Source organism: Balaenoptera ricei, chromosome 2, assembly GCF_028023285.1.
Source record: "Balaenoptera ricei isolate mBalRic1 chromosome 2, mBalRic1.hap2, whole genome shotgun sequence".
NCBI classification, from domain to species: Eukaryota; Metazoa; Chordata; class Mammalia; order Artiodactyla; family Balaenopteridae; genus Balaenoptera; species Balaenoptera ricei.
Window position 1 is genome coordinate 103461030 of NC_082640.1, and position 26835 is coordinate 103487864.

General features: G+C 41.9%; 2 protein-coding genes across 4 annotated transcripts in view; one reads left to right on the plus strand and one right to left on the minus strand.

Annotated features, from left to right (window-relative positions):
- Positions 1-17652, minus strand: part of NUSAP1 (nucleolar and spindle associated protein 1) — a 36113-nt gene extending 18461 nt beyond the window's left edge. The window contains exons 1-4 of one of the 2 annotated variants that reach the window (XM_059913570.1): positions 17538-17652; positions 6430-6498; positions 1841-1984; positions 679-835 (exon numbers count right to left, since the gene is read on the minus strand). In XM_059913570.1, the coding sequence (XP_059769553.1) occupies positions 679-835; positions 1841-1984; positions 6430-6498; positions 17538-17567 (400 nt within the window). In that variant the 5' untranslated portion in view covers positions 17568-17652. Of the gene's footprint in view, positions 1-678; positions 836-1840; positions 1985-6429; positions 6499-13228; positions 13362-17537 lie in introns of those variants that run through there. The other variant, XM_059913569.1, reaches the window with a different exon arrangement.
- Positions 13700-26670, plus strand: OIP5 (Opa interacting protein 5). Of its 2 annotated transcripts, XM_059913575.1 has the most exons (5): positions 13700-14021; positions 14253-14319; positions 18473-18595; positions 22104-22185; positions 26575-26670. In XM_059913575.1, the coding sequence occupies exons 1-5, from the start codon at positions 13700-13702 to the stop codon at positions 26668-26670; spliced, it is 690 nt and encodes a 229-aa protein (XP_059769558.1). The 2 variants fall into 2 exon arrangements, with proteins under 2 accessions (XP_059769558.1, XP_059769559.1); XM_059913576.1 differs by lacking the exon at positions 18473-18595.
- The last annotated feature ends 165 nt before the right edge of the window (positions 26671-26835 follow it).

Genomic DNA, 26835 nt, shown 5'->3' on the forward strand with positions numbered 1-26835 from the left:
CTAGAACCCACGAGCCACAACTACTGAGCCCGCATGCCAGAACAACTGAGGCCCATGGCCTAGAGCCATGCTCCACAGCAAGAGAAGCCACCGTAATGAGAAGCACGCACACCGCAAGGAAGAGTCACCCCCGATCACCGCAACTAGAGAAAGCCTGCGCACGGCAATGAAGACCTAACGCAGCCATAAATAAATGAATAAATGAATGAATGAATAAATAAATAAATATTTAAAAAAAAAAAAAAGAAAGAAAAACACACACAGAGAGACTGCCACATGACAAGGAGGCAGAGATTTAGCTGCAAGCCAAGGTCTACAGCCACCACTGAAGGTACAAAGGGGCCAGGAAGGATTCTCCCCAGCATCTTGGAGGAAGATGGCCCTACTGACACCCTGATTTTAGACTCCAGCCTCCAGAACTGTGAGAGAATAAATTTGTTTTTGTTTTTTTTTTTTTGGCGGCACCGTGCGGCTTTCAGGATCTTAGTTCCCCGACCAGGGACTGAACTCGTGTCCCAGCAGTGAAGCGCCGAGTCCTAACCACTGGACTACCAGGGAATTCCCAAATTTCTGTTGTTTTAAGTTGCCCAGTTTGTGGCACTTTGTTACGGCAGTCCTAGGAAACTAATGCACATGGTTACCCTAGCAATTTTGGATTTTTAAAGTTACTTGGCATACCATTTATTCCACTTTTTCCTGAGGGCACTGCATTCTCATCTTGACTCTTGTTTGGTAGAGAAGGAGCTTCTACAGCAGTTCTGAGAGCCTGGTTTTCATGCTTTTCTTGATTATGGAATTCAGTAGGATCACATACTTTTATCTCTGAATGATCCTGCTACAAATTTTAAAAGAAAATAAATGTTTTCAATAACAAATAAGAAGGACTCACACTTGAAAATTGCTAAGAGTAGATCTGAAGTTCTCATCACAAGAAAAAAACTACGTGAGGTGTTAACTAGACTTACTGTATATATATTGTGAAATGATCACCACAAATATTGAATCATTACATTGTACACCTGAAACTGATAGGATGTTACATGTGAATTATATCTCAATTTAAAAACACATCATTAAAAACATTGCTAATAGTCAGACATAAAGAAAGAAAAAAGTAATCAATGCCTTCCAAAGACAGGTACCAAACTGAGGAGGAAAATGAATTAAAGAAAGAACTAAGCTTTTTTGAGTGGCAGATTTGGTTCTCTGCTTCACCAAATGTCATGAGAACATGCATCTGGGAATAGTAGAGACTAGGGACCACTGGAAGGCATACATGGCAGAGGTTGCTCTCCTAGGGAGGAGAAACTAACACTGAGAGACCTAGACAAGCTAATGACTAAGGGACTACACAAAGCTAGAAAATAAAAATTAGGACCATCTTGTAAAAGTTACATTTGAATGAAAGGATAATAAAATCAGAGTCCTCTCAGAGCAAGTGGGAGAAGCCCCCGGAATCACATGACCACACTGTTCAAAGACTAAGCTCAGCTGATCACCAGGCCCAGGACAATATAGGAAGGAGGAAAAAAAAAAAATCATATTTGATGTTGGTATCTCTTTCCTTCTTACTTACTACACCTCACTTAAGTAAACACTCAATGAATGTTCATATTATTCAACAAACGTTTAATTTGTGCTTAATACTTACTAAGTGCTTCCTGAGTGCCAGTGCCCAGGGCGTGATGATGAGGCCAGACTCGGGTTTGCGCTTTCATGGAGCTCACAGCAGTGTTTGCCAACACCCGATAGCATAAGGGAATTAAGAGAAGGCTCCCTAATAATATACCAGTTTGGGCACAGGTGGTAGCTTATTTTTAGTTTGCACATTTCTATTCACCTGGGAGTCAGGGCTCCTGCGGACAGTCCTGCGCCTTCTCCTTGTTTTGGTGACATGGCCAACTGGCTCCCTCTCAGCTTGTTCCTGGCTGCTGAGCTGTACCTCAATCTCATCACAAGAAGATGCAGAAGTTTGAATTTCATCCTGAAAAAGAGAGACATTAATCTGCCATGTCCAATGTATAGAGTTACAATGCTCAGGAAGAATCAGAATTTAAACTGAATAAAAAACATGTATTACATATGCAAGAGATAATTTTAAAACCCTCCAGCACTAAATTATAGGCAAGGACAAGAATGATAGAGTATTCAGAAAGAAACAATCACACTTAACAACCCAAGCTAAAAAACTAGGCTTGCAAAGCATTCAAAGGTATCTTAGTGTGCGTAAATAAGCCAATTATTATTTTTTTTTTGGGCCACACCACATAGTTTGTGGGATCTTAGTACCCTGAACAGGTACTGAACCCAGGCCCATGGCAGTGAAAGTGCCAGGGAATTCCCACAAATTATTAAAAGTATGTTAATTTACTGAATATACACTATATGCTAGGCAGCATGCTATAATTCATAACAATTACAGCTAATATCATAACTGCACTGGGCTAAGTATTCACATGGATTATCTCTCATTTATTCCTCAAAGCCTATGAGACAAGGATTAACGTTATCTACAGTTCACAGGTAGGGAAACTGAGGCTTAGAGAGCCCAAAGTAACTTGTTAAAGGTCGACAAAAGGGAGTAAGGGAAGAAGGGCATGTGCACTATCATAAACTAGAAGTAAAGAGCTACGTCATCAAAACAGCATGGCACAGGTACCAGAATGTCCTGAACAGAACTGCTTCTAGAAGAAATCATCGTATGACAATGGTTGCACATCACATTAGTGGGGGATGGTTAGATTCATTATTCAACACATGATGCGGAGAAAACATTGACTATGTTTTTCATGTTTTTGGTGAGGGGGTGGGCAATGAAACTTGATCATTTTCTCACACCAAAATGAAATCTGGATGGATTAAAGATTTAAATGTAAAATATGAAACTATAAAAGCACTAGGGAAAAATAGGTGAATTATATCCTCATCGAATGTGAGGAAGGCATTAAGCATGTTATCCTACCTAGAGACGATAAAGGAGAGGCTTGATTTGTTTTTGTAGCTTTTTAAACGTAAATTCTAATTTTTTGAAATAAACTAATACACACATATGGTTAAAATAATAAAATACTAAAGGGAGTATAATGGAAAGTAATTCATTCTCTGCCCTACCCTTCCTATTTCTAGGGTTTGATGTTAAGTGGTTACTTACATATCACTAATGATTTGCTGATGGGATATTCATTTGTATTTTCAATAACTATTTTCAGTGCCTCATGTACTAAGATTTACTTCATTTGCACCACTCTCATCTCCCCATCTTCTTCCTAATAGACTTATACCACTTACTCACTCTATTACCTTTGCAGCTTTAAACATACTTAAACCTTTATTTCTTGTTCCATGACTGCAGACACATATCCTGTAAACTGCAGATATTAGCATCCTTATACCTTCCTTCACCTCCTGTCCTTATCTCAACTTCTGTCATCTATTCTCTAAGTTGTTAACATTTATAGCTTTTTATGTAACCTTAATTGAATCGTCTGTGTAGCTTGATTCCAAGAGTTGATAATTCAATAGGTTATTGTAAGACATTTTTTAAAGCTTTCATTTGTTTTCTGTATCATGTTTCCTTTAGGGTCATTTTCTTCCTTACAGAGAAACCTTCCAGCATTTTAGACGGTAGTAGACACCTGGTACTCTGCACGTGGTAGTAGACACCTGGTACCCTGCACGTGGAAGTAGGGGGTGAGAGGGCTTTGCATCCTGACTTTTCAGTCCATTTCAGTATGGTGACTGGACCCCACCCTCTGAGAGTTAATTTAGTTGCCTGGGATTTGGTGAGGCCTAAATATCAGTGTTTTTAAAAAGCTCCACAAATGATTCTCCCACACATCCTGGGTTGAGAACCACAATATAAAATAAATGTTTTGGTTGTAAAAGAATAAGGAGGCTTAGAAAATGGAAGGCTTTTAGACGGAGGTGAAATATTACAGAAGAATAATAGTTCTAAGTGATCTAAGATCCAAGGTATAACCAAAGAAGGGGATGGCTAATGAAGAGTGGAAAAGAAAGTCACAGGACTTAAGGAACAGGGAGGCAAGGGTAGTAAGGGACATCCAGGTGGACCTTTGAATTCACCAAAAGTAAGGTCAGGACAGGAGATGATGAGACAGTGAACACTGGAAAGCAACAAGGAAGTCAACAGATGAGAGATGAGAACTGGTGAGCCTGAACTCAAAGGAGCAGGGATATTTACGTGAGAGTAGAAAGAGGCTATCTGAATCCTGCGAAGGTCCAGCCACCGCAGGGGGTCTTCCAGGTCCCAACGGAGAGGGGTGAGGGACTGAATAGCACCGTGAGTATGGGGTCAGAAGGGCCAAGACAACTGATGGTTGCAAGGCACTTTATTTAGAATTTACTGAATCTTATATAGACATAAGAGGAACTCATTATTAGACAATGAACCCATAGAATTGCTTATCGTCTCAGTTCAGTCACCACCATGGACGTCAACAAGTTTACAACAACTATCCTTGAATATTATCTTCCCTTAACCAGGCTCACACACAGCCCCCAGCCATAAGGAACAACCAGGACTCTCAGCTCCCTGAGGTCTCCTGGCTTGAGATAGCTTTGCTAATCTCTTTTACATTCCTCAGGCCTGGGAAAAAGAAGAGTGCATTCCAAGTCAAGGGTAAGGGCTTTGCTTTTTGTGAGAGACATACTGTCTCCTCCAGGAGTTACCTCCGGCTAAGACTGCATGCTTCCCACAGAATCCTACTTTCCAACTCCCTGGATAGTCATGAAGAAGAAGAGAAGAAAAAGAAACTGTTCTCACTACAGAAGTGTAACCCTCAGGTTACACATATTGCTGGAGTACAGACACACTTTAAAAGTATTTATTGCCCTCTTACCCCCATTAACACAGTACAGAAGAGGTCCTATAACTGCTTTAGAAACCTATTAACACGACTCCCAGAGATGTCTTGTTTTAACCCCACACACCTTAACCAGGGTATGTTAGTCTGGGAGGCCAGCAGTGATCAGGTAGGATATGTTCATTCCTGAACGCACCATGATGTACCTGTAAAGACTTGTATAAGCCCAAGACTGAAGTGGCACAGCTGGTTCTGAGAGTCCCCAGCACACAGTCAGACTAACCTACATACAGAGCTGCTCCAACTCATATAGTTACGGCTAACCTACAGAGGGAGAACAAGGCATCCAGAAGTTCATGGTCACTTAGATGTGACCCACACCTGTGCACTTCCCTAGGTGACGATTTGGAGGTCTGGAAGCTTACCCATCTGTCTGTCCTTGGTAATATTACTGATTTCTTTGCCATGTATTTGGACTGTGCTGACTCCTGCAGCTTTAGATAAACTCTTGGTCTATGTCAGTTCTTTCCACCAACCTAAGCTCACTATTGACAGATTCACCACTAAGGAATTCTATAGCTGACCAAATTTTGATTATCATCCTGCTCTTGTGAAAGTTTTTCAAAATGGAACGGCTCTTGAGATGCTGAATTTGAAACATGATAGATCATTTTAAATTTAGCCCATCAATTACTACCCAAAGTAAAATCCTGATTTCAGATGGCACTACGATCATGTACCCTTAACCATGAAAAAATTTTTAATTAATTAAAATATCTATATTGATTTAGTTGATATAGAAACTTAAAGGAATCCAAAATCAATTTTGTTGTCTATTTTATATTAATTAAACCTGGAATCAAATAGAATTTTGAATATTGAAAGTTTTTAAATGTTTATAACCTGGAATACAGAGAATTATGGAGTCTATAAAGACAGAGAGAAGGAATTCAGATGCTCAGTTCATGTTTATATTTACCTTCGGTTCAAGATATATAACGGATGCCCTCCAAAGCCCAGTTCCTTAAGGCCTTTCAACATTTCCCTGTATTTCAAGTTAAGAATGAAGCATTCATTGATCATTTAGGTGTTGAGCCTTGTCAGAACTCTTTGGGGCGGGTCTGAAGCAGCCATGACAACCGCTCCCTCCCATCAGCAGTGGTTTAGTTTCCCACAAGTCACTTCCACAGTCCCTACTTCATGTGATTCTCACAACCCTCAATTCAGCAGAAAAGATGTTATTTCCATTTCAAAGACCAGGAAACTAAGAATCAATGATTTGAATTTTCCAAGGTCACACACATACAAAAAAGACAGAGCTGCTACTTAACTGGGTTTTTCTGACCTCAAATCCAGTTCCCTCCCTACTCACACCATTTGGCATACATCTGGCAACTAGTAATTAATCTTTGCCTTTGTATGAGAACATCTTATTCAATAGATTACAGAGGCAGCTTTGTCATTTATAAGAATTATGAAAGGATTTAAAATTACCAATGACAATCTCTTTGGTAACAAATAGCATGTCTTAAGTCATCACCAACTGTGTTTATCTTTCATTAACTGATTGTTTTGCTATTTAATAGGTGATGAAAATGTTACTTACCTGATTCTCATTTTCTTTTCTTGCTTCATTTTTAAGGTGGGCTTTTAAGGCTCTTAACAACTTGTCTGCCTGCAGAAAAGTTAAAGACCTTATCAGTAGAGCCAAAAATCAAATAAGCACGAAAGATTCATTGAACATTTTCTCCTGTTCTTGTACTCATCAAATGTCATCTGGGCAGGCTGGGAGTAGGGTAACCAAGATAGAAGGGGTCCCTGTCCGCACAGATTTCACAGCAGAAGCCAGAGAGGAAAGTGGCAATTACAGCGCAGTGGGGTAAATGCCCACATGAGGAAGCTCAGGTGTCGTGTGAGAACACAGGTGGGCTGGGCCACCAAAGCCTGGACCGCTAGGGTAGACTTCAGTAGGTAAGTGGACATGCCAGTCCTAAGACAAAGATGTGAGGTCACTAGCTGCTGAGGCTGAAGGACAAATAGGAGAGAGTGGGACATAGGGAAAAGGGTAAAGAAATAGCATGGGAAGGTAAGAATGTGTGGAGTTTGAAGAACTAAAGTTCAGTGTGGGCTGAAGCAGGGAGCTGTTGGAGGGGACGGTGAGAGAGAATGTTGGGAAAGTGGGCCTGATCCTGCCAGGCCTACTAAGTCTCTAAAGGGTATGAACTTTACCCTCGGGGCAAAGGCAGTCTGCAGAGTTTGCAGCAGGGCAGTGGGTGACCAGTTTTGCATTACTCAGGATGATTACTCTGGCTGTATAATGTGCAGAATGAATTTGGTGAGGGCAAGATGGAAGACAGGGCAAGGGCCAGGAGGCTGTTATAGGAAACCAGAGACAACTTTGGCCTGAGCTAGAACGGGACTGAGGCCACACAGATGAATTAAAAACTTTCCTAGGAAGTAGAATCAGTGTGAATGTGAGGGTTGAGGAACAGGGACATTTATTACGCCTAGGTTTCTGGCTTGGGCAGCTGGTGAAGCACGTGTGGAGGCGTGGGGGGTCCTAAGATGGGGAAGGCCAAAGGCGCCGCCTTAGGAGGATGGCTACAGGTCCCTGGGGAAGGGAACTCCTAGCTCCTCCTTCCACCACAGGAGAATTTCCCTTCCCGTTCTTTCCTGAAAGAGGAATACTAATCTGATGGGTTATGTTTTCCTGTGCTTTAAAAGCTCGAGCTCATGGCTGGGTTCTCATTCCTTCCTCTTCCACCAGCCATGCAGTTGAGAGCCAGAGGTTTTCTTCTCAAGGGGGGCCCAGCCACCAGGCTCGTCTCTTCTCTGCTCCTACCATTTACCATCGGCCATGTGTTCAGGTGAGATGGCAGAGATCCCGATTTGGTTTGGGCTTCAGGGCACAGGAGATGCTATGCTCAGGCTGTGAGTTTTACCAGAACACTGTGCATCAAGATATCAGGCACCACACTGGCTAGTAGTAATAAAGGAGAGACCTATTTTCTACTTGCTGTTGTTCCTTGAACCTCTCTTTGGGTCTTCTCTGGGAAGTGAGTGATTGGCAGGGCAGAATTTAGGCATTCTTGGTTCTTCTGACTTTTTTTCTCCCTCAATCACTTTACAGAGGTATGACTGACATACAAACAGCTGTCGATATTTAATACATATAAATTGATATGTTGGGAGATCAATATACACTTGGGAACCCATCATCACTGCCATAAATGTATCACCTCCAAGTTTCCTACTGCCCCCTTGGGATTTCTTTTGGTGGTAAGAGCCTTTAACATAAGATCTAACCTCTTAGCAAATTTTAAAGTATTGTTAATCATAGGCTCTATGTTGTACAGATTTCTAGAACATCTTAAAATGCCCTGAAAACCTCAAACGTGCAACAGTGGTGAAATGAGGGGCCTGTGGCAGAGCCAGGTGGGGGCGTACAGCAGGAGGAATGATGGGGGCTGATGCTCGGGAGAGCTGAGCTGGAGGGGCCGATGTGAGCATCAGCACATTTTCACGCACCACCTCCACAAGCATTTATCGTGCTGGACGCTGTTCCAGGCACTGGGGAGACAGTGGTGAGCAAAACAGACAAGGTCTCTGCCCTCCAGGAACCTCTAGAGGTAGGCTAGTGGGGAAACAGCCTATTAACCAAGTAAGCAAAAATAAATGGTATGACATTAGGTGCTATGAAGCAAAAACAAAACTGGAGGCTCAGGGCAGAGGCGGGGGAGGACAACCTGAGTTAGGATGGTCAGGAAAGGCCTCTCAGAGTTGGTGACTTTTCAGCTGAGATGTGAATGAGGGAGGGGCAGTAGGTGAAGGTGCAGGGGAAGAGCATTCCCAGCAGAGGGAACACGAAGCCCAGAGACGGGCTGGTGAATTTGAAGGACAGGGAGAAGCCAGTGTGGGGAGCACAGTGAACACTGGGGCGAGTGGAGGGCAGGGAGACCAAATGGTGACCTGGGTCAAGAAGAGGGTTACAGGCCACAGCACACAGTGTAGATTTCTTCCCCCTAACTAAAATTTTATTATAAAAATGTCGAGTCTATAGAAAAGTCAAAATAGTCTAGTAAACACTCTGATACTCCTCACGTAGATTCAGCAATCCTTAATATTGTCTCATGTTTGCTTTCTCTCTCATTCATATGTATTTCTTGCCAAGCTGGTTGAAAATAAGTTCCAGACATCATGATACTCTACCACTAAATACATCAGCCACATCTCCTAAAAATAAGGGGATATTTTCCTACATAACCTCTAATGCATTACCTAGGAAAAGTAATAATTTTCTAATATCCTCTGATACATAGCCTAAAATCAAATTTCCTCAGTTGTCTCCAGTTTTAGCTTAAAAAAATTTTTTTTCCCTCCAAATCAGGATCAACCCAAGATTCTCACATTACATTTGGAGAAGTTTGGATTTTATTTTAGGTGTGAGGAAAATCATTTGACGAGAACTGAGCAGAAAAATGGCATATTCTAAGTTTCAACTATCACCCAACTACCAAGAGAATATTATTTTAAGGCAAGAGTAGAGGGAGGGAGACCAGCAGACAGCCTGAAGCAGTGGTCAAGAAAGGAGGGTGTCATGGCCCAGGTTTACAGCACTGGAGACAGCACACAGGCCAGATTTCAGGTGTATTGATACTTGGGAGGAAGAGCTCACCAGGATGGATGGGTGTGGGCAGTGAAGGGAGGAATCAATCATTTACGGACACAGGGAATAGATCTTCATTGTTTTGACCTGATCATGCTGTTTACGATGCACTTAAATGCACAAGTCAGCAGATGAGAGGTCGTACTGAAGGAATGGATTTGGGCGTCATTAGCTCCAGGTGAATCTAAAGTTCTGAGAAAGAATAAGATCACCAAGGGAGAAGCACAATTAGAGAAAAGAAGGCCCAAGAGAGAACCCTGGGACACGCCACATTTAGAGATTTAGCAGAGGAAGAACTAGCAAAGGAGACTGGAAAGAAATGCTAGCAAGGCAGGAGAAAACCAAATATCAAAGAAGTCTAGAAAAGGAAGTGGTCTGAGCAGAAGGGAGGGTTCAATCACGCCAAATGCTGCTGATGGGCAGGTGAAGATAGAGACGGACCACAAGCTTTGCAAGGTGCAGGGCATGGTGGCCTCAAAAACATCAATTTCAGTAGAAAAGAACAGAGAAATTGGGCAGTAGGTAAAAGACGTGGGTCAGGAGAGGGGTTTTGTTTCTTTTTTAAAAGATGGATGACATTAAGATTTGATTGGGCGCATTATGGAAACGAGCCAGCAGAGTGAGAGAAACTGATGCAGCGGAGAGGAATAACTGCAGGAGTGTAGCCCCAGAGGGGGGAATGAGATCTCCAGCACAAACAGCAAGGCTGCCCTTAGGCACAGCCTTTTACCATAACATATAACAGGTGGAAGGCAGAGGCTACGGGGACAGGTGGGTCTGGTGATAGAAAGATGAGGTAGTTCTCAGCTTAATTGAATCTATGTTTCCATGGCCTATGAGGCAAAGTCATCAAGTGATGGAAGGGTGCCAATCTGAGGTGAAAAGATATGAAATAACTGTCTTCAACAATGGGAAAATTAATGACTACCAAGGAAGTATAGGAGAATCAAATAAATCATAAATTAAGTTTATGATCACATTTAAATTCAGTTCAAAAAAGTTAGGGGATTTTCTCCAGCCACGGTCAGCTAGTTAGTACCGGCAAGGATTAAGCACATAGCTTGTTTAATCAGGTGTGGAGTTTTGCCAGGTGAGGGAAGGGAGCTGCAAGAAAGTGGAAATAGTGGTAGTTTTATAATTGAAGCTTGCAAGAGTGAGAAAAGGACCATGGCCGTACAATAAATCTTAGTAACTGACTCCTTCATTTTGCCTTTCCATTAATAGTGTCTCACTATTATATATAGAATGGATAAACAACAAGGTCCTACTGTATAGCACAGGGAACTATGTTCAGTATCCTGTGATAAACTATAATGGAAAAGAATATGAAAAAGAACATATATATATGTATAACTGAGTCACTGCTATACAGCAGAAATTAACAACATTGTAAATCAACTATACTTCAATAAATTTTTTTTAAAAAAAGAGTAGTGTCTCAAAAGAAAGTTAATATTTTCTCTTCTAAATTTATTTTCAATGTTATCATACTGGTGAAATTTATTTAAATCTTATTCTGTTAAGTTTTTTAAATAGTCAAATCTTGATAATTTCTTAGAGCAATTTATTCAATTTTTTTGCTATGCACTTGGAATTTTAAAAAGGCAATTGATTTAACGAGGTATTAAGCTGTACCAACTGTAAGTAACTTAAAACATTTTAATTATGGAAGATTTCAAATGTGTACAATGAACCCCCATGTATCTATCACCCAGTTTCAACAGTTATCAACATTGTGCTGTTCTTACTTCATCTAGTCCCCCCTCTTTTTCCTGGAGTATTTTATAGCAGATCCCAGGCATCATAACATTTTACCTGTAAATATTTGGCTAAGAGGTAAGGACTTTAAAAAAAAAAAAAGAAGCATAACCACAATACCACCATCATATGCAACAAAATTAACAATACCTTAATATAATTTAATACCTAGTCCAAGTTTAATTTTCTCCCATCATCTCAAAGGTGTCTTTTTGTGGTTGGTTATTAGAATGCCTCGTATAGTCAAATTTGTCTGGGAAACAGCACCGCTAACAGATATTTGTTGACACCTACTATGCACCAGATGTTGTATGCTAGGCAAGCAATGAGGTCTGTAGTGACACAAAATACTGTACTACACCACATATATGAAAACAGGTGATTAAATGGCTACCCCAGATCAGGTTCCTCAAGAGACAATGATAGGTGGGACTTTCAGAAGAAGGTCGAACTTGCAACAGCTCTTCAGAGATCCAAAAGGTTGTGGGGCCTTAATGTTAGACAGAGCGCAGAACTCAAGTAGGAAACCTCCATAGTAACTCTTCACAAAGGAGCTACCCTCTAGTGCATTGTTCCAGCGCTGCCAAGAAGCAGTTGTAAATAGTAGTTCTGAATAAGTATCCAACGCCTCCCAAATAGAATGTACTGCACTTAGTGCTGTAAAGACTTCCAAGGTGGATGGATGAGATCCCTGTTCAGGGAACTTAACGTTTAGTATAGAACGTATCTACACAAATAACCACAGTGCCAGGTGGAAGCCTGCAAGCGCTCAGAAAAAGTACTTGAAATTATACTGCCTTAAAGGCACAGAGGGTTCCTAGGATTACTGGGGTGGTGGACCTGTGGCCAAGGGAATGAAGAGGAGGGGACGAGATGCCAGGTCAGTGATGACATTTCAGTTGGACTGTGACAAGTAATTGGAAATTATTCATGCAGATAAAGAAGAGGGAGAGAGAAGGGGATTTGAGGCCAAAGGATTAAAATTAGCAAAGGCAGAAAGATGGACAAAGGTGCCAAGTGTTCAGGCACCAGTACAGTTTGGATGCTGCCTTGGATAAAAGATTCCAGCCAGATTGCAAAAAAAAATTTAAGGAATTTAAACCAAGGAATTAAGATTTTGCTTATGAAGTATTGAGGAGCCATTAAATACTATAGCCCAGAAATATCTCCAAAGATAGCCCTTTATCATTCAGCCCCAACAGGTGCATGGGCCCTGATTACTTTGTTTAAACCACTTAAAAACATTTGTGAGGACTGATTTATGTATTCACTCCGTGTAAATACCACAGCTTGCAGAACAAATCTCCAGGGTATACGTTAATATGATGTGGGAAAATAAAATATATAGAACCCCAATCCCGAATTGAACCCCCGCATTTTCCCCCAAACGTTTTGAAGTCTCAAAGACCTCACCGGTTTTGAATAGAACACTACCACAATAGTGATCAATAGAGGAACGATCCGACTAAATTAGGGCTGAGCTGTGAAAACTTATCCACGGGGGAGGTCCCCTAAAAGTCATCCTTTCTTCCAGGTCCCCCATTTAAGTAGCAGATTTTGGGCGCTGTTACAATTTACAGAAATGTTAGCTGTTTGGAGTTTTCCAAAAGCCAAGGCAATTATTTCCGCGACTGCCTAACAATTAATCGGCATTTAGATGCAGCATTCCTTTAGCTCTCTGGGCCTGCGTTTCCTAACTGATGCCCCGGTAAGTATAACAGAGTACTTCCAATAAGACGAAACCAAACAAACCCTTTTGGAGTCGGGGTCTTTGTGAGTCCCCAGGAAAGTCAGCCTCAACATAAGGTGAAAACTATGGCTCCCTCTCAGTTTTGCAGAGTTAGTGGGACCCTTCTGTGAACCAAATCTACCGCCCCAGGGCCGGGACAGCAGCCTCAGCCTTCGGAATTCCCGCTCAGTCCCCTCCCACCGCGTCCCGTAGAGGCCGCTCGTCCTACCCCACCCGCCACTTGCCCCGTACCCTCAGGTTAGCCCGGAGGCCCAGACTCTTGGCCAAGTTCTGCAGGTCACTGTACTTGAAGGAGTCCAGCTCCTCAAGGGAGGGGACGGTCATGGCGAACTGCAATCCAGGCGACCACGCAGAGGATCGGCCCTCCACTCCCAGAAGCGCCGTTCAAAACTCTGGCGCCACTCTAAGCGTCGACCAAACCGAATGTTATAGAGTTTAAATTGAGAAAGCTGCACTTCCATTGGTTAAAAATACCTCAAAGGCGGGGTCTCCTGGTGTTGACCAATAGAAAGGCCGAGTTCCCCTCCACCAGACGCACGTTCTTCACCATCCCCCACCAACACGAAGGCGCCAAACGGCGTGTCCAGGCAACGAGTGCGCGGCAGAGCCCCACCCGGCTCACGTTGTCCAATGAGGACCCAGGAACCAAGCTTGGGGCGGGGCCTGGTGCGTCTTTGAAACCGAGGCGCCAGCTGCAGGAAGATGGCGGCTCGGCCGCGGAGGCATCGCTCGCGAACTGCAAAGCAGCCGCGGGGTGACTTTTGTGATGGCGCTAAGAAGGAGATTGATGAACCTTCTCTTACGACTTCCATGGAGTGGGACACGCAGGTGGTGAAAGGGTCTTCGCCACTCGGCCCCGCCGGGCTGGGGCTGGAGGAGCCGTCACCCGGCCCGCGGCTGCCATGGTGGCTGCAGCCCGAGAGGTGCGCTGTGTTCCAGTGTGCGCAGTGCCACGCCGTGCTCGCTGACTCTGTGCACCTCGCCTGGGACCTGTCGCGGTCCCTTGGAGCCGTGGTCTTCTCCAGTGAGTGGGCACGGCGTTTGGGAAGCGTTGCCGCTTTCTTACTGGGTGGCTGGGAGCCGGCTGGGAGGAAAGCGGGATGAAAATTTGGACGGAAATTAACTCCTTTGCCAGGGGTCGGGGGCGAATCACTTTTCATGATTTTTGTGGCCATGATGAGTCTTTCTGGAGGGGAGAGTTTTTCCCTTTCAATGCCTCACAGGTAGTCATTCTGACCCGTGTTTGTCTTCCTAGGAGTCACAAATAATGTAGTTTTGGAGGCTCCCTTCCTAGTTGGCATTGAAGGTTCGCTCAAAGGCAGGTACGTACTGAGAATTCCAGATCTCTAGTCATTCCCTGACTTAATGAGACTGAGGAGCGTGGAACCGACTTGTACGAGGAGAAAACAGTTTATTCCTATCTTGCACTAGACTAAAAGTCTGTTCCATCCATACAGTGTATTGGAAGGATGCTCCCTTTACTTGATTGAGTCTTGTACGAACTTGATGTATTAATGAAATGGAAAAGATATTGGCGTTTAGGTTTTAAGGTCTTTCTGAGGGCCACATCTCCCTAGTGGGTTGTGCAAGTGAAGTGAGTTTAAGAAAGTTATGTCTAGTAGGGGAAAAAGAAGAAAATTACCTTTAAGTGTATAGTGAGAATCACTTACCATAAACTACAATCCTTTGACAATAACTAAGAATTACAAGTTTTCATTTAACCTGGAATTTGTAATAAGTTATGGCAGGACTAATTCTGCTGTAAACTGGGGAAAAACACAGGTGGAAAGTTACTTGAATATTGCCTGGTAAACTTTGCATCTTGACTGTAGTGTGATTTACAAGTGACAACAAAGTACTCAGTGAATTCAGTAGTACAAAGCTACTCAGTTTTCAGTGTTGGTTTTAACAGCAAGACAATTCATTCTGACCACAATTTGGTTCAATTTTAGGGTTAAATAGAGTACGTATAGGAATTCTTAGTTGCTGTACTCAGTAATCAGGAAGAGTTCTGCAGCTCCTCTTTCCTAACTGAAAGATACTCCCTATCCTTGCAGGAGTGTCCTCTTCCCACCCAAAGGAAACAGAGAGGGAAGGAGTGATGGCCTTCTTGGAACTGGTTCATTTGGGGCCAGAGGCAGAAGCTCTCTGAATATCTTCTTAGAGGGAAGCACATCTAGCTAGACCTGTGCTGTCCAGTACTGTAGCCGCTAGCCACATGGTGGCTATTGAGCACTTAAAAGGTGGCCATTCTGAATTGAAGTATGCTGTGAGTGCAAAATACACACCAGATTTTGAAAGCTTGGCCCAAAACATTGAATAATTTAAAAGTACTGATTACATGGGGTTTTTTCTTGATTTTTTGGTTTCTGGCCACGATTTACGGCTTGTGGGAATCTTAGTTCCCAGACCAGGGATCGAACCCAGGTTCAGGGCAGTGAAAGTGCCCAGTCTTAACCACTGGACCCTCAGGGAATTCCCTTGATTACGATGTTTTTGAATATTGGGTAGCATAAAATACATTAAAGCTAATTTTACCTGTTTCTTTTACTTTTTTTTTAAAGCTAAACTAATAGAAGATGTAAAATTACTTATGTGGCTTGCATTCTTAATAGACAGTACAGATCTAGATGGTTTACAAAACACTGGACAGAAAGTTCCATGCGTTTGGAATAAGGAGAGCCGTGGGACTCAGCAGGAAGAGATTTATTGTCAAGAATTGGCTCACTAGATTATGGAGGATGAGAAGTCCCAAGAGACAAGGTTGATAAGCTGGAGACACAGGAGAGCCAGAGGTTTAGTTCTAGTCCAAGTCCACAGGCCTGAGATCCATGAGCCAAAGGTGTAAGTTCCAGTACAAAAGCCAGCAGGCTCCAGACCCAGGAAGAGCTGAACGTTTCAGTTCAAGTTCAAAGGCAGGAAAAAAAGATCAGTGTTGCAACTCACATGAGAGGGTCAGCCTTTTTGTTCTATTCAGGTCTTCAACTGATTAGATGAGGGTCACCCACGATAAGGAGGGCAAACTGCTTTACTCAGTCTACTGAATCAGATATTACTCTCATTCAAAAACATACTCATAAACACATTCAGAATAACATTTGGCCAAATAACTGGGCACTGTTTGGCTAGGTCAAGCTGACACATAAATTTAATCATTACGTGTTAACCTCGCATCCACATGCATCTCCTAAACCCATACTTAATCTCCAAATAAAGACAATAACAAGGTCGTAATTCTTCCTAACCTGTTACAGCTATCTTGCATACAACTAAAAATGCACTAAACCCTCCTCCAGAAAAGGAGATAAAGTCCTTAAGTGATACTTACTTTTCTCCTTGATATCTCATAGCTTAAATACTATGATGTAAAATTAATACTTAAATACTATAATAAAAAGTCAGTACATCTTACGTTACATGATAAGGGAAAAGAAAGGGAAGAAAACATAAACACGCATATACATGTAAACCTATTCATAACAAAATGAGATATGACAATTACATTCCTGTAACTGGTCACATGGTCATAGCTGGTATTTATAACTACCCTCTTCCACTACCCATTCTGTATTCCTTTTGCCTTCAGCAGGCACTCAGATGATCATAGTTCTTTACCTGGTGTGATGCAAACCTTCATTCCTGGGCCATTAGCAGACTAATAGTCAATGAAATATTTGTTATATGTTACATGCTAAGCATAATTTTGGGATCTCTTTACATTTTGCTCTGTGCCATTTATTTATTTTTTTAAAGACACTTTTAAAATTAATTATTTATTTATTGTCTGCTTTGGGTCTTGGTTGCTGCGCGTGGGCTTTCTCTAGTTGCGACGAGCGGGGCTACTCTTTGTTGCGGCGCACGGGCTTCTCATTGCGGTGGCTTCTCTGTTGCGGAGCATGGGCTCTAGGTGTGCAGGCTTCAGTAGTTGTGGCATGCGGGTTCAGTAGTTGTAGCTTGCTGGCTCTAGAGTGCAGGCTCAGTAGTTGTGGCGCATGGGCTTAGTTGCTCCGCGGCATGTGGGATCTTCCTGGACCAGGGAACGAACCTGTGCCCCTGCATTGGCACTCAGGTTCTTAACCACTGTGCCACCAGGGAAGTCCCAGCTCTGTGCCATTTATTAGTTTCTACAGACATTTGTCTATATGTACTGTGGTTTGTCTGATATAATTAATTCCTACTTAGGAATTAATAAAAATGCAACTTTATTTCATGGCTTGCTTTTTGGTAACATAGTCACAAAAGTACAGTACTGCATGTGTGGTGTGGGACTTCATTTACCAGTAAATTTATATTTTGTTGCTTTGTCTTTAGTGTCCATTGACATGAATCTATTTATTTTTAGCCATGAAATTATTATACTTTGTTAGTGGTCATTTACTGCATATAGTATATTATGTTTATACAGATAATTTTTTTCCCTTACCAAACCACTCTAAATTGCTTTCAGTACATGAATGATGAAACAGTTAATTTTTTCTTAAATATTTTTTGTAATATTTGGATTTGTCTTATATACCAGCAAATAAGGTAAGCGACTTACCCACGTGGTATAACTAGAACTAAAATCCATGTTTCCTGATTCCTCATCCAGTAGTCTTTCAAAGGATAAAGGAAAATAAAATAGCTTGCTAGGACAATACGATTTATTTTCTTTCTTTCGCATTTTATCTGGGTAATTCTTTATTTTTTGTTATATCTGCAAAAAAAAACAAAACAAAACCTGATTTGAGTTCTATTAATAAATTGCTTAGTAAGCCCTAATCGATTTGATTATTTTACTTTAACTGGAAATTGGCTTAATGGTAGCTAATTTATATGGTCATGTGTAGTTTTATATGTTTAAATGTTTTTTTTTTTTTTTAAATAAATTTATTTATTTATGGCTGCGTTGGGTCTTCGTTGCTGCTCGCAGGCTTTCTCTAGTTGTGGAGAGCGGGGGCTACCCTTCATTGCTATTCACAGGCTTCTCAGTGAGGTGGCTTCTCTTTGTTGCGGAGCACAGGCTGTAGGCACGCGGGCTTCAGTAGTTGTGGCACGCGAGCTCAGTAGTTGTGGCTTACGGGCTCTAGAGCGCAGGCTCAGTAGTGTGGTGCACGGGCTTAGTTGCTCCGCGGCATGTGGGATCTTCCCGGACGAGGGTTCGAACCTGTGTCCCCTGTATTGGCAGGTGGATTCTTAACCACTGCGCCACCAGGGAAGTCCCTGTTTAAATGCTAATCTGATTTGTTAGCTCTTTTTCTGCTTTCAGATATAAATTACTTCAGTGAAATGACAGTTATATATCATATGATTGCTTTTGTGGCCAGAATCCACAAGGGTATCTATAATCTCTGAGTCAACCTTTCTTGAATGTGACATTTCCTCAGTCTCATTCCTATTATAGCCTATTTTTTAGGAATGAGTCCGTAACATGAGTTATTTTGTATTTGTTCTCTGATTTTCTTTCTTAACCCATATCCTGTTTTTTCCTCCCAGCACTTACAACCTTTTATTCTGTAGTTCCTGTGAGATTCCCATTGGTTTCCATCTGTATTCTACTCAGGCTGCCCTGGCTGCCTTGAGAGGTCACTTCTGCCTTTCCGCTGACAAAATGGTGTGGTAAGTAGACTTAGATATTCTTTATCAAATAAATTTTAAAACATCTTCCAGAAAAGGCAGAATGTTTGTACCACAGAAGATGCTAAAGCCAGGTACTGTTTCTTACAAAAAAAGATGGTAATGGGACCAAAACATAGTCTTATAACATTATGATCATTTTAGATGTCTCATAATCATACCATGTGTTAATAATCATACCACGGAATAACTGAGAGGATATTCTTTCATTCCAAGAACTTTTGGAAGGTAAGTTTTTGCAAAATAATGCTGTAGTAGACACTTTTGGGGTTTGTGCCTAGCCCCTGTCTCCCTCCCATAGTGTGGGACTTTGTGGCCATGTTTGTTATCCTGTGTGATACCACTCCCAGGTGATGGGACCAGGAATAGACCTGACCTAAGCTAAGCCAATCAGGCTTTTTACCCTAAGAATTTGAAATAAAGACCCAGAGACACTGGTCATCTGTAGATGGAACTGGTGCTGAAGCTGGGAAGTGAAAGCTCTAGGTTTAGGGTAGATATTTTCTATGTCGTGCATGTAAATGCAGAGAAATTTTGTCTACAGAAAAAGAAGAATGAAGCAGATACACAAAGAAAAGTAAAAAATAATGACCATGTGGCCTCATAAAGTCAGAAAAAGTTCCCTATTGGTTGTTCCTTCTCATGAATTACTTTGGATATTTCTTATCTTTCTAAATATAAATTTTACTTTTTACTTAAGCTTTTCTGTCATTGCAACAAACTGAAACATCCATCAACATCTTTTCTTGGTTATTAGAAACAAAAACAGCCATTGATGACCTAGTTTGTGTCAGGTATTGTACTATGCTTACCTCACTGAGTTGTGTTTTTTTTTTTTTTTTTTCCCCTTACTGAGTTCTTAATGTAAGAAAACTGGGGCTTGCAGATGTGGAGGAGCTGAGAATTGAGTCCATGTCTTAACTCCAAAGCTTAATTTCCATTCATAAAACAGAAAGTTTCCTTTTCCTCATTTAATGCGCTTAGATGGGTGTTTCTAGCTGAGCTATGGATGACAAGAGAAATAAAACTTATAAATAGGGGGGACTTCCCTGGTGGTCCAGTGGTTAAGAATCCACCTTCCAGTGCAGGGGGCGCAGGTTTGATCCCTGGTCAGGGAACTAAGATCCCACATGCCATGGGGCAACTAAGCCTGCATGCTGCAACTACTGAGACCATGCACTCTGGAGTCCAAGCGCCACAACTAGAGAGAAGCCTGCGTGCTGCAACAAAGAGCTCGCGTGTCGCAACTAAGACCCCGCGTGTCGCAACTAAGACCCGACACAGCCACATAAATAAATATTTTTTTAAAAAAACCTTATAAATAGGGGGCTTCCCTGGTGGTCCAGTGGTTAAGACTCCACAAAAACAAACAAACAACCTTAAAAATAAAGCCCATCCTTTACCATGAGGTTGTTCAGTGCGCATTAGGTACACTATTTGTTCTTCAATGCCAATTTTCTTTTCTTTTTTTTTTAACATTTATTTATTTATTTATTTGGCTTAACTTGGTCTTAGTTGCGGCACACGCGTGGATGGTTGTGGCGTGCGGGATCTAGTTCCCTGACCAGGGATCAAACCCCGGGCCCCCTGCATTGGGAGTGTGGAGTCTTAACCGGGGACCACCAGGGAGGTCCCTCAATGCTGATTTTCAACAGGATATATGTACTTGAGATGGATTGATATTTTACTTTCAATTTCTAGTTTATTCTTAAATAATTTCTATTTAGAATTAAGTTTAAAGACACAGGGAAAAGTATCTCTAAATGTGTGCTATTCGTAACCTCGAATCTTTTTTAGAAACAGTTTTAAGTAATTATGCCAGCCAACCTGTAATTGAGTTTTTGCTTAGGGAAATAAGCTTTTAGTAACAAAAATTTTTAATATAAATTTGAAAAGCATTATGAGATTTTTAAGTAATTTCTTAATCAAAATGAGGAGCTGGCCTCAAAGGTCAGTATATTCTTTCTGATTAAGTAGAAATTAGGGAACTTCCCTGGTGGTGCAGTGGTTAAGAATCCACCTGCCAATGCGGGCGACATAGGTTTGAGCCCTGGTCCGAGATGATCCCACATGCCGCAGAGCAACTAAGCCTGTGCACCTAGAGCCTGTGCTCAGCAACAAGAGAAGCCACTGTAATGAGAAGCCGATGCGCCACAATGAAGAGTAGTCCCCGCTCGCCACAACTAGAGAAAGCCCTGCACGCAGCAACAAAGACCCAACTCAGTCAAAAAATAAAATTAAATTTAAAAAAAAAAGGGAAAGTATAGGTAGCATGAGTCTGGGAATATGATAAATCTATGTCTGTGTGTATCAGAATGAATTTGGTTGCTAGTTACAGAAAACCAAAGAGTGGCTTTAACAAGTACAGGGTGGGGCAGTTGGCCACTCCAGGATTGTTCTAGTCGCTCAGCCATGACAGGGCTCTGGGTCAGCATCTCTGGTTCTCTTGGCCTTTTCCTCTTGGATGCTGCAAGTATAAGCATTACATCCATAAATAGTAGCATCCAAAACTGAAAGGAAAAGGATACGGTAAGTGTGGGAACACAGGGAATGGTCTCCTTTTATCGGCAAAACTTTCCTTATCATTGGCAGAACTATGTCACATGGTTGCCTTAAGCTGGGAAAGCAAATATGTGACAGTAGGGAATAAGATTGCCACAGTTGGCCCAGAACAGTTATGATTCATCTTTTAGGACTGGACACACTGCTGCCCTAAACAAAATCTGGGTTCTGTTAGCAACAAAAACTTGAGGAATGGCTGTGGGGTAGGCAACCAACAGTATTTGTCACAATTGTGGTTACTTTTCTTCTAACTGTGCTACACCATCTACTGGTAGAGTATGAGGCTTATACTTATCACAATTATTCATATGACCCTGGTTTTTTGTCTTTAGTTTGTCCTAGGATAATTTTAAATCATGTATTCTGGGCTGGCAAGGGGTGAGATGAGGCACAGGGTCTCTCTGATGACTTATTATTTTTTTTATATGTAAAAAATTATATATTTTTTTGCGTTATTTTTGGCTGCGTTGGGTCTTCATTGCTGCGCGCGGGCTTTCTCTAGTTGCGGCCAGTGGGGGCTTCTCATTGCAATGGCTTCTCTTTGTTGCGGAGCACGGGCTCTTGGTGCACGGGCTTCAGTAGTTGTGGCACGTGGGCTCAGTAGTTGTGGCTCGCAGGCTCTAGAATGCAGGCTCAGTAGTTGTGGTGCACGGGCTTAGTTGCTCTGAGGCATGTGGGATCTTCCCAGACCAGGGATCGAACCCGTGTCCCCTGCATTGGCAGGCGGATTCTTAACCACTGTGCCACCAGGGAAGTCCCTCTGATGACTTATTAATTGAGAATGGTTTTCCTATAAAATACATTATGAATCTTGAAATGGAAATCAGCAAGAAGGCAGTCTTTGCTTGAGAGATATTGCAAGTTTGGTTCCTTGATAATTATAACTGTGGTATGGTACTAATATTTTCTCTCTATATTTTCTATTTAGCTACCTCTTAAAAACAAAAGCCATAGTAAACGCATCTGAGATGGATATTCACAACGTACCTCTACCAGAAAAGGTTGCAGAGGTAAAATTTCATGATGGTTGTGTGTTTCCTTTAATATAGACAATTCCTAATAATCTGTACCCATGAATTTAGGGGCAGTGAAATGGTGAACACGCCAGTAATTCTTTATACCTGGTTTGGCATTCCTTATTGAATTTGTGACACAAAGCAAGATAGTAAAGCCATATTGTCAAGTCTGGTTCAGGAGGAGGTGGAGAGCTGCTGAGCTCCACATTCCTATTCCTCCTCTCTGCTGGGTATGGACACCGTCATCCTTCATAGGTCTTTCCTCTTTGCAAGCACCTCATGCTTAGATAGCTTGGAGGAAAAAGAGTGCTGAAACCATCATTAAGAATTCTTACTTAAATGGGCTTTACTAGTGTTTCATGGTTTCGAGTTGAAGAAAGCAACTTTGTTTCAGTAGCTTGCTGGCTCATTCTGAGTGGAAATTTGGCTATAACTTTACTACGTTGGAAGAACAACCTTAGAATTTACTGTTGGTTTTGTTTTTAGCACTGTTAATAGTTTATTCCTCGGTAATTACACATTTAGTAACCAGGGCATTTACTTTTCAAAGTTTAAGTAACTTTTAGGACAGGGGAACAGTGATTTTTTTTTTTTCTTTTTTTGCATAATTAACTAAGCTCATGAAACCATGTTCTAAGCCAGGAATTGGCAAACTTTTTCTGTAAAGGACCAGACGACAAATGTCCTAAGCTAGACCATTCATTCTCTACTGTTCACCTCTGCTATTGTAGTGCAAAAGCAGCCACAGATGGTATATAAACACATGGATATAGCTTTGTAGCAATAAAACATTATTAAAACAAATGGGCAGCAGGCTATCCTGCAGTCCATAGTTTGCCTACCCTTGCTCTGAGCAACTAAGTTGATGAGCAGGGTCAGTAAATACTGTGGTTAGAAATAACTCGTATGGGAGATAACTTCTAGAATGGTGGCCCGAGGAGCTGCATGGACCCTTCCCCAACAAAACAGCCATAACCGAAGAAAATTATAAAGAAAACAGCCATCTTAAGTCTGTGGAAATTTTCCTCAAGGCTTAAAGCAAATGAAGAGATATTTATTGAAGAAAATCTACTAAACCTTGGTAAGAGCAGTGAAAACCTGTGGCATTTGAGCCACAACCTACTCCCTCCCTCCCTTGCCCCTCCAGCTCAGAGGGAGGGAGGCTCCATCTGGGCAAATGCAGCCAAGAGCACAGGGATCCTTTTCCCCCAGCTCTCAGTTTAGGGCTGTGGTATCTTCCCAGGAGGGGCAGGCTACCAGCATTTCTCATCAGAAGCTCTATTCTAGGCAAGAACAGCCATCTGTAGTGTGCAAGTTCTACCACCGGCACAATAGGCTAAGAGCACTAGGAACCCAGTCACTTTTGTCCCAGCTTGCTTGTAGGGCAGAGGCTTCATGCTGACAGATGCAAGCAGAGACGACCAGAAGCTACTGCCTCTGCCCAGCACCCTGCTGGTAAAGTAGGGGTGTTACTCTGAGAGACACTAAGCCACCCCAGCTTGGGAGCCCATATTAAGAGGTAGATTGTAAAAAAAAGAGCTCTGAAGCTTTCCCGAGGGAACTAACTTTATTTGGAACAGGGTGTGGGGATATTCGAGTCTAAGGATTCTACCCAAAACAACGGAGATTTTGGTGGTGAGCAGTTAAGAGGAAGCTGATAGTCCATGTGAACAGTAAGCTAAACCATGGACAAGTTAGAAATTTATAAGAGAAAATCAGGGAAACAGCTAAAATAAGAGCCCTCCTGGGGTTGGAACAAAAGAAGACTGGCCTTAAAGACTACCCCTCTATAAATGGGTCTGATTTTTTTTTTTTTTTTTTTTTTTTTTTTGGCTGTGTGGGTCTTCGTTTCTGTGTGAGGGCTTTCTCCAGTTGCGGCAAGTGGGGGCCACTCTTCATCGTGGTGCGCGGGCCTCTCACTATCACGGCCTCTCTTGTTGCGGAGCACAGGCTCCAGACGCGCAGGCTCAGTAGTTGTGGCACACGGGCCTAGTTGCTCCGCGGCATGTGGGATCATCCCAGACCAGGGCTCGAACCCGTGTCCCCTGCATTGGCAGGCAGATTCTCAACCACTGTGCCACCAGGGAAGCCCTGGGTCTGATTTTAATTGGATTAGACTGTGGAACAATTTATGTCCCAGGGCACTGTCAAAATAGAGCAGTCAGCCAGAAATTAGTGAAGGCTAATAGCTGGGTATGATATCAACAAAGGCATCCAGTTTACACAGAGCTCAGGGAAAGAGAGTCAAAGAAGGCCCTGCTAAATCCACTGTCATCCCAGGGTGACTGCACATGCCCAAGGCCGTGTCCTCCAAGGAGTGACATCAGAGGCTGCACACTGTGAGGGAAATAGACATCAATGAAATAGTCAAGCCAACAGCTCAACAGATAAAAAATAACCACTACAAGCCAGGACTTGGGGTGGAGGTAGGGGGGTGTTTAATATCCCAAGTTGCTTTAATATGTTATCTAAAATGTCTGGTTTTCAATAAAAATTAGGAGACATGCAAAGAAAAGTATGACCCATACACAGGATAAAATACAGGCATCAGAAACTGTGTTTGAGAAGGCCCAGATGTTGGGACTTAGCAGACACAACCTTCAAAGCAGCAATTAAAAGTATGTGCAAAAGGGGCTTCCCTATTGGTGCAGTGGTTAAGAATCTGCCTGCCAATGCAGGGGACACAGGTTCGAGCCCTGGTCCGGGAAGATCCCACATGCTGCAGAGCAACTAAGCCCGTGTGCCACAACTATTGAGCCTGCGCTCTAGAGCCCACGAGCCAGGACTACTGAAGCCCACATGCCTAGAGCCCGTGCTCCACAACAAGAGAAGCCACCGCAATGAGAAGCCCGCGCACCGCAACGAAGAGTAGCCCCCACTCGCCGCAACTAGAAAAAGCCTGTGCACAGCAACGAAGACCCAACGCGGCCAAAGATTAAAAAAAAATAATAAATTTTTTTAAAAAGGGCTTAAAAAACAAATAACACCTAAATGGAAATCCTGGAGTTGAAATACAATCAACAAGAGAACAAACGTATGGACACCAAGGGGGGAAAGCGGCAGGGGGTGGGGGTGGTGGTTTGATGAATTGGGAGATTGGGATTGACATGTATACACTGATGTGTATAAAATTAATGACTAATAAGGACCTGCTGGATAAAAAAATAAAATTAAAAAAAAAAAGTACAATCAACAACTGAATTGAAAAATTCACCAGAGAGGCTCAACAGCAGATTTGAATTGGGCAAAGAATCAGCAAACTTGGAGATAGATTGATGAGATTTGCAATCTGAAGAAGAAAAAAATAAAAAATGAAGAAAAATTAACTGAGCCTAAGAGACCTGTTGGACACCATCAAGCACACCTAAATATGCTTTGGTAATGGGACTACAAAAGGGAGAGGAAAGAGAAAGTAGAAAAAATGTTCAAGGAAATAATGGTTGAAAACTTCCCAAATCTGATAAAAGACAATCTACATGTCTATAACCTCAACAAGCACAGGTAGGATAAATGCAGAGAGAACTATACCCCAACACACAGTAAAAATGTTGAGTGCTAAAGACTGAAGAAAAATCTTGAAAGTAACAAAAATGATTCATTGTGTCCTAGAGCACCCAAATAAGATTAATGGGCTCTAGAGTGACCTGTTTAAGCAAAATTTCCTGATGAATTTTGTGTATTCTTGTATCTTGGATCATAAAAAGTAGATTTTGTGCTATGCAAATTATGTTAGAAATATCTTTTTTTTTTTTTTTTTTTTTTTTACTTCAACAGAAGACTTATCCATGATAACTTTGTGAGTCTGAGTACAGGTTGTATGCTGAGTAACACCACTAAGTTTGGTTCTAGGTATAGCTATTCTAAGCTGAAAAAACTATTGAAAATTAGCTACCACAGACATCTGTTCTAAATCTGACAACCAGAGCTACTTTTGAAGGTGATTAGCAGAATATTAAAGACAGACATTTGTTACTGTGAACAAAGAATTAGAAAAAAAAAATTCTTGCCACTGGAAAAAAAGGGAAAGACTGATTAATGCTTCTGTTTCCACAAGCTTTCTTATCCCCCTTTATTCTTGTCTTCCTCCCCAGGTTTTGGAGTTATCACCAAGCTGGTGATAAGGGCTAGGAAGGATGGAGACTAGAAGCAGTGATGCTCAGCAGTGGCTGGTCTTTTTCCACATGAAACTTTGTATCTGTCACCTTATTGTGCTCTAGGTTTGTTGTATAAAGTTCTTTCAGAAATAGAACAGATGTCCTTTTGAAATGTGTTGCAGTTTTGCCAGCTCCCAATCACTAGCTTAAGTCTGAAGTGGCTTCTAGAACCAGCAGATTGAGAGTTAAATTTAAGATTCCCTGATAATCTATGTATTTCTCTTCCCAGCTGAAAGAGAAGATAATGTTAATGCATACTCGCTTAAATTCACTGATGAAGATTCTGAAGGAAGTGACTCCTGACCAGTCCAAGCCAACAAACTGATCCAGAATCAAAGCTTGAGAATCATGTTCAGGCCTTATTGCTGTCTTCAACAACAGGTGCTGTTTGATCACTTCTCAAGAAAGATCAGTTTCAAGGATGGATGGGAAATGTGGTTTATTCTGTTTACCTCTAGACTGATTTTCCAAGTGATTTGTGAAGCTGTTT

What these genes read in the sequence shown, in the direction of transcription:
- OIP5 (XM_059913575.1), top strand. Translation starts at nt 13,700, where the DNA reads ATGGCGGCTCGGCCGCGGAGGCATCGCTCGCGAACTGCAAAGCAGCCG. An exon ending in TGGAGCCGTGGTCTTCTCCA is followed by an intron (nt 14,022 to 14,252) that starts GTGAGTGGGCAC and finishes TTGTCTTCCTAG; the next exon opens with GAGTCACAAATAATGTAGTT. An exon ending in TACCAGAAAAGGTTGCAGAG is followed by an intron (nt 22,186 to 26,574) that starts GTAAAATTTCAT and finishes TTCTCTTCCCAG; the next exon opens with CTGAAAGAGAAGATAATGTT.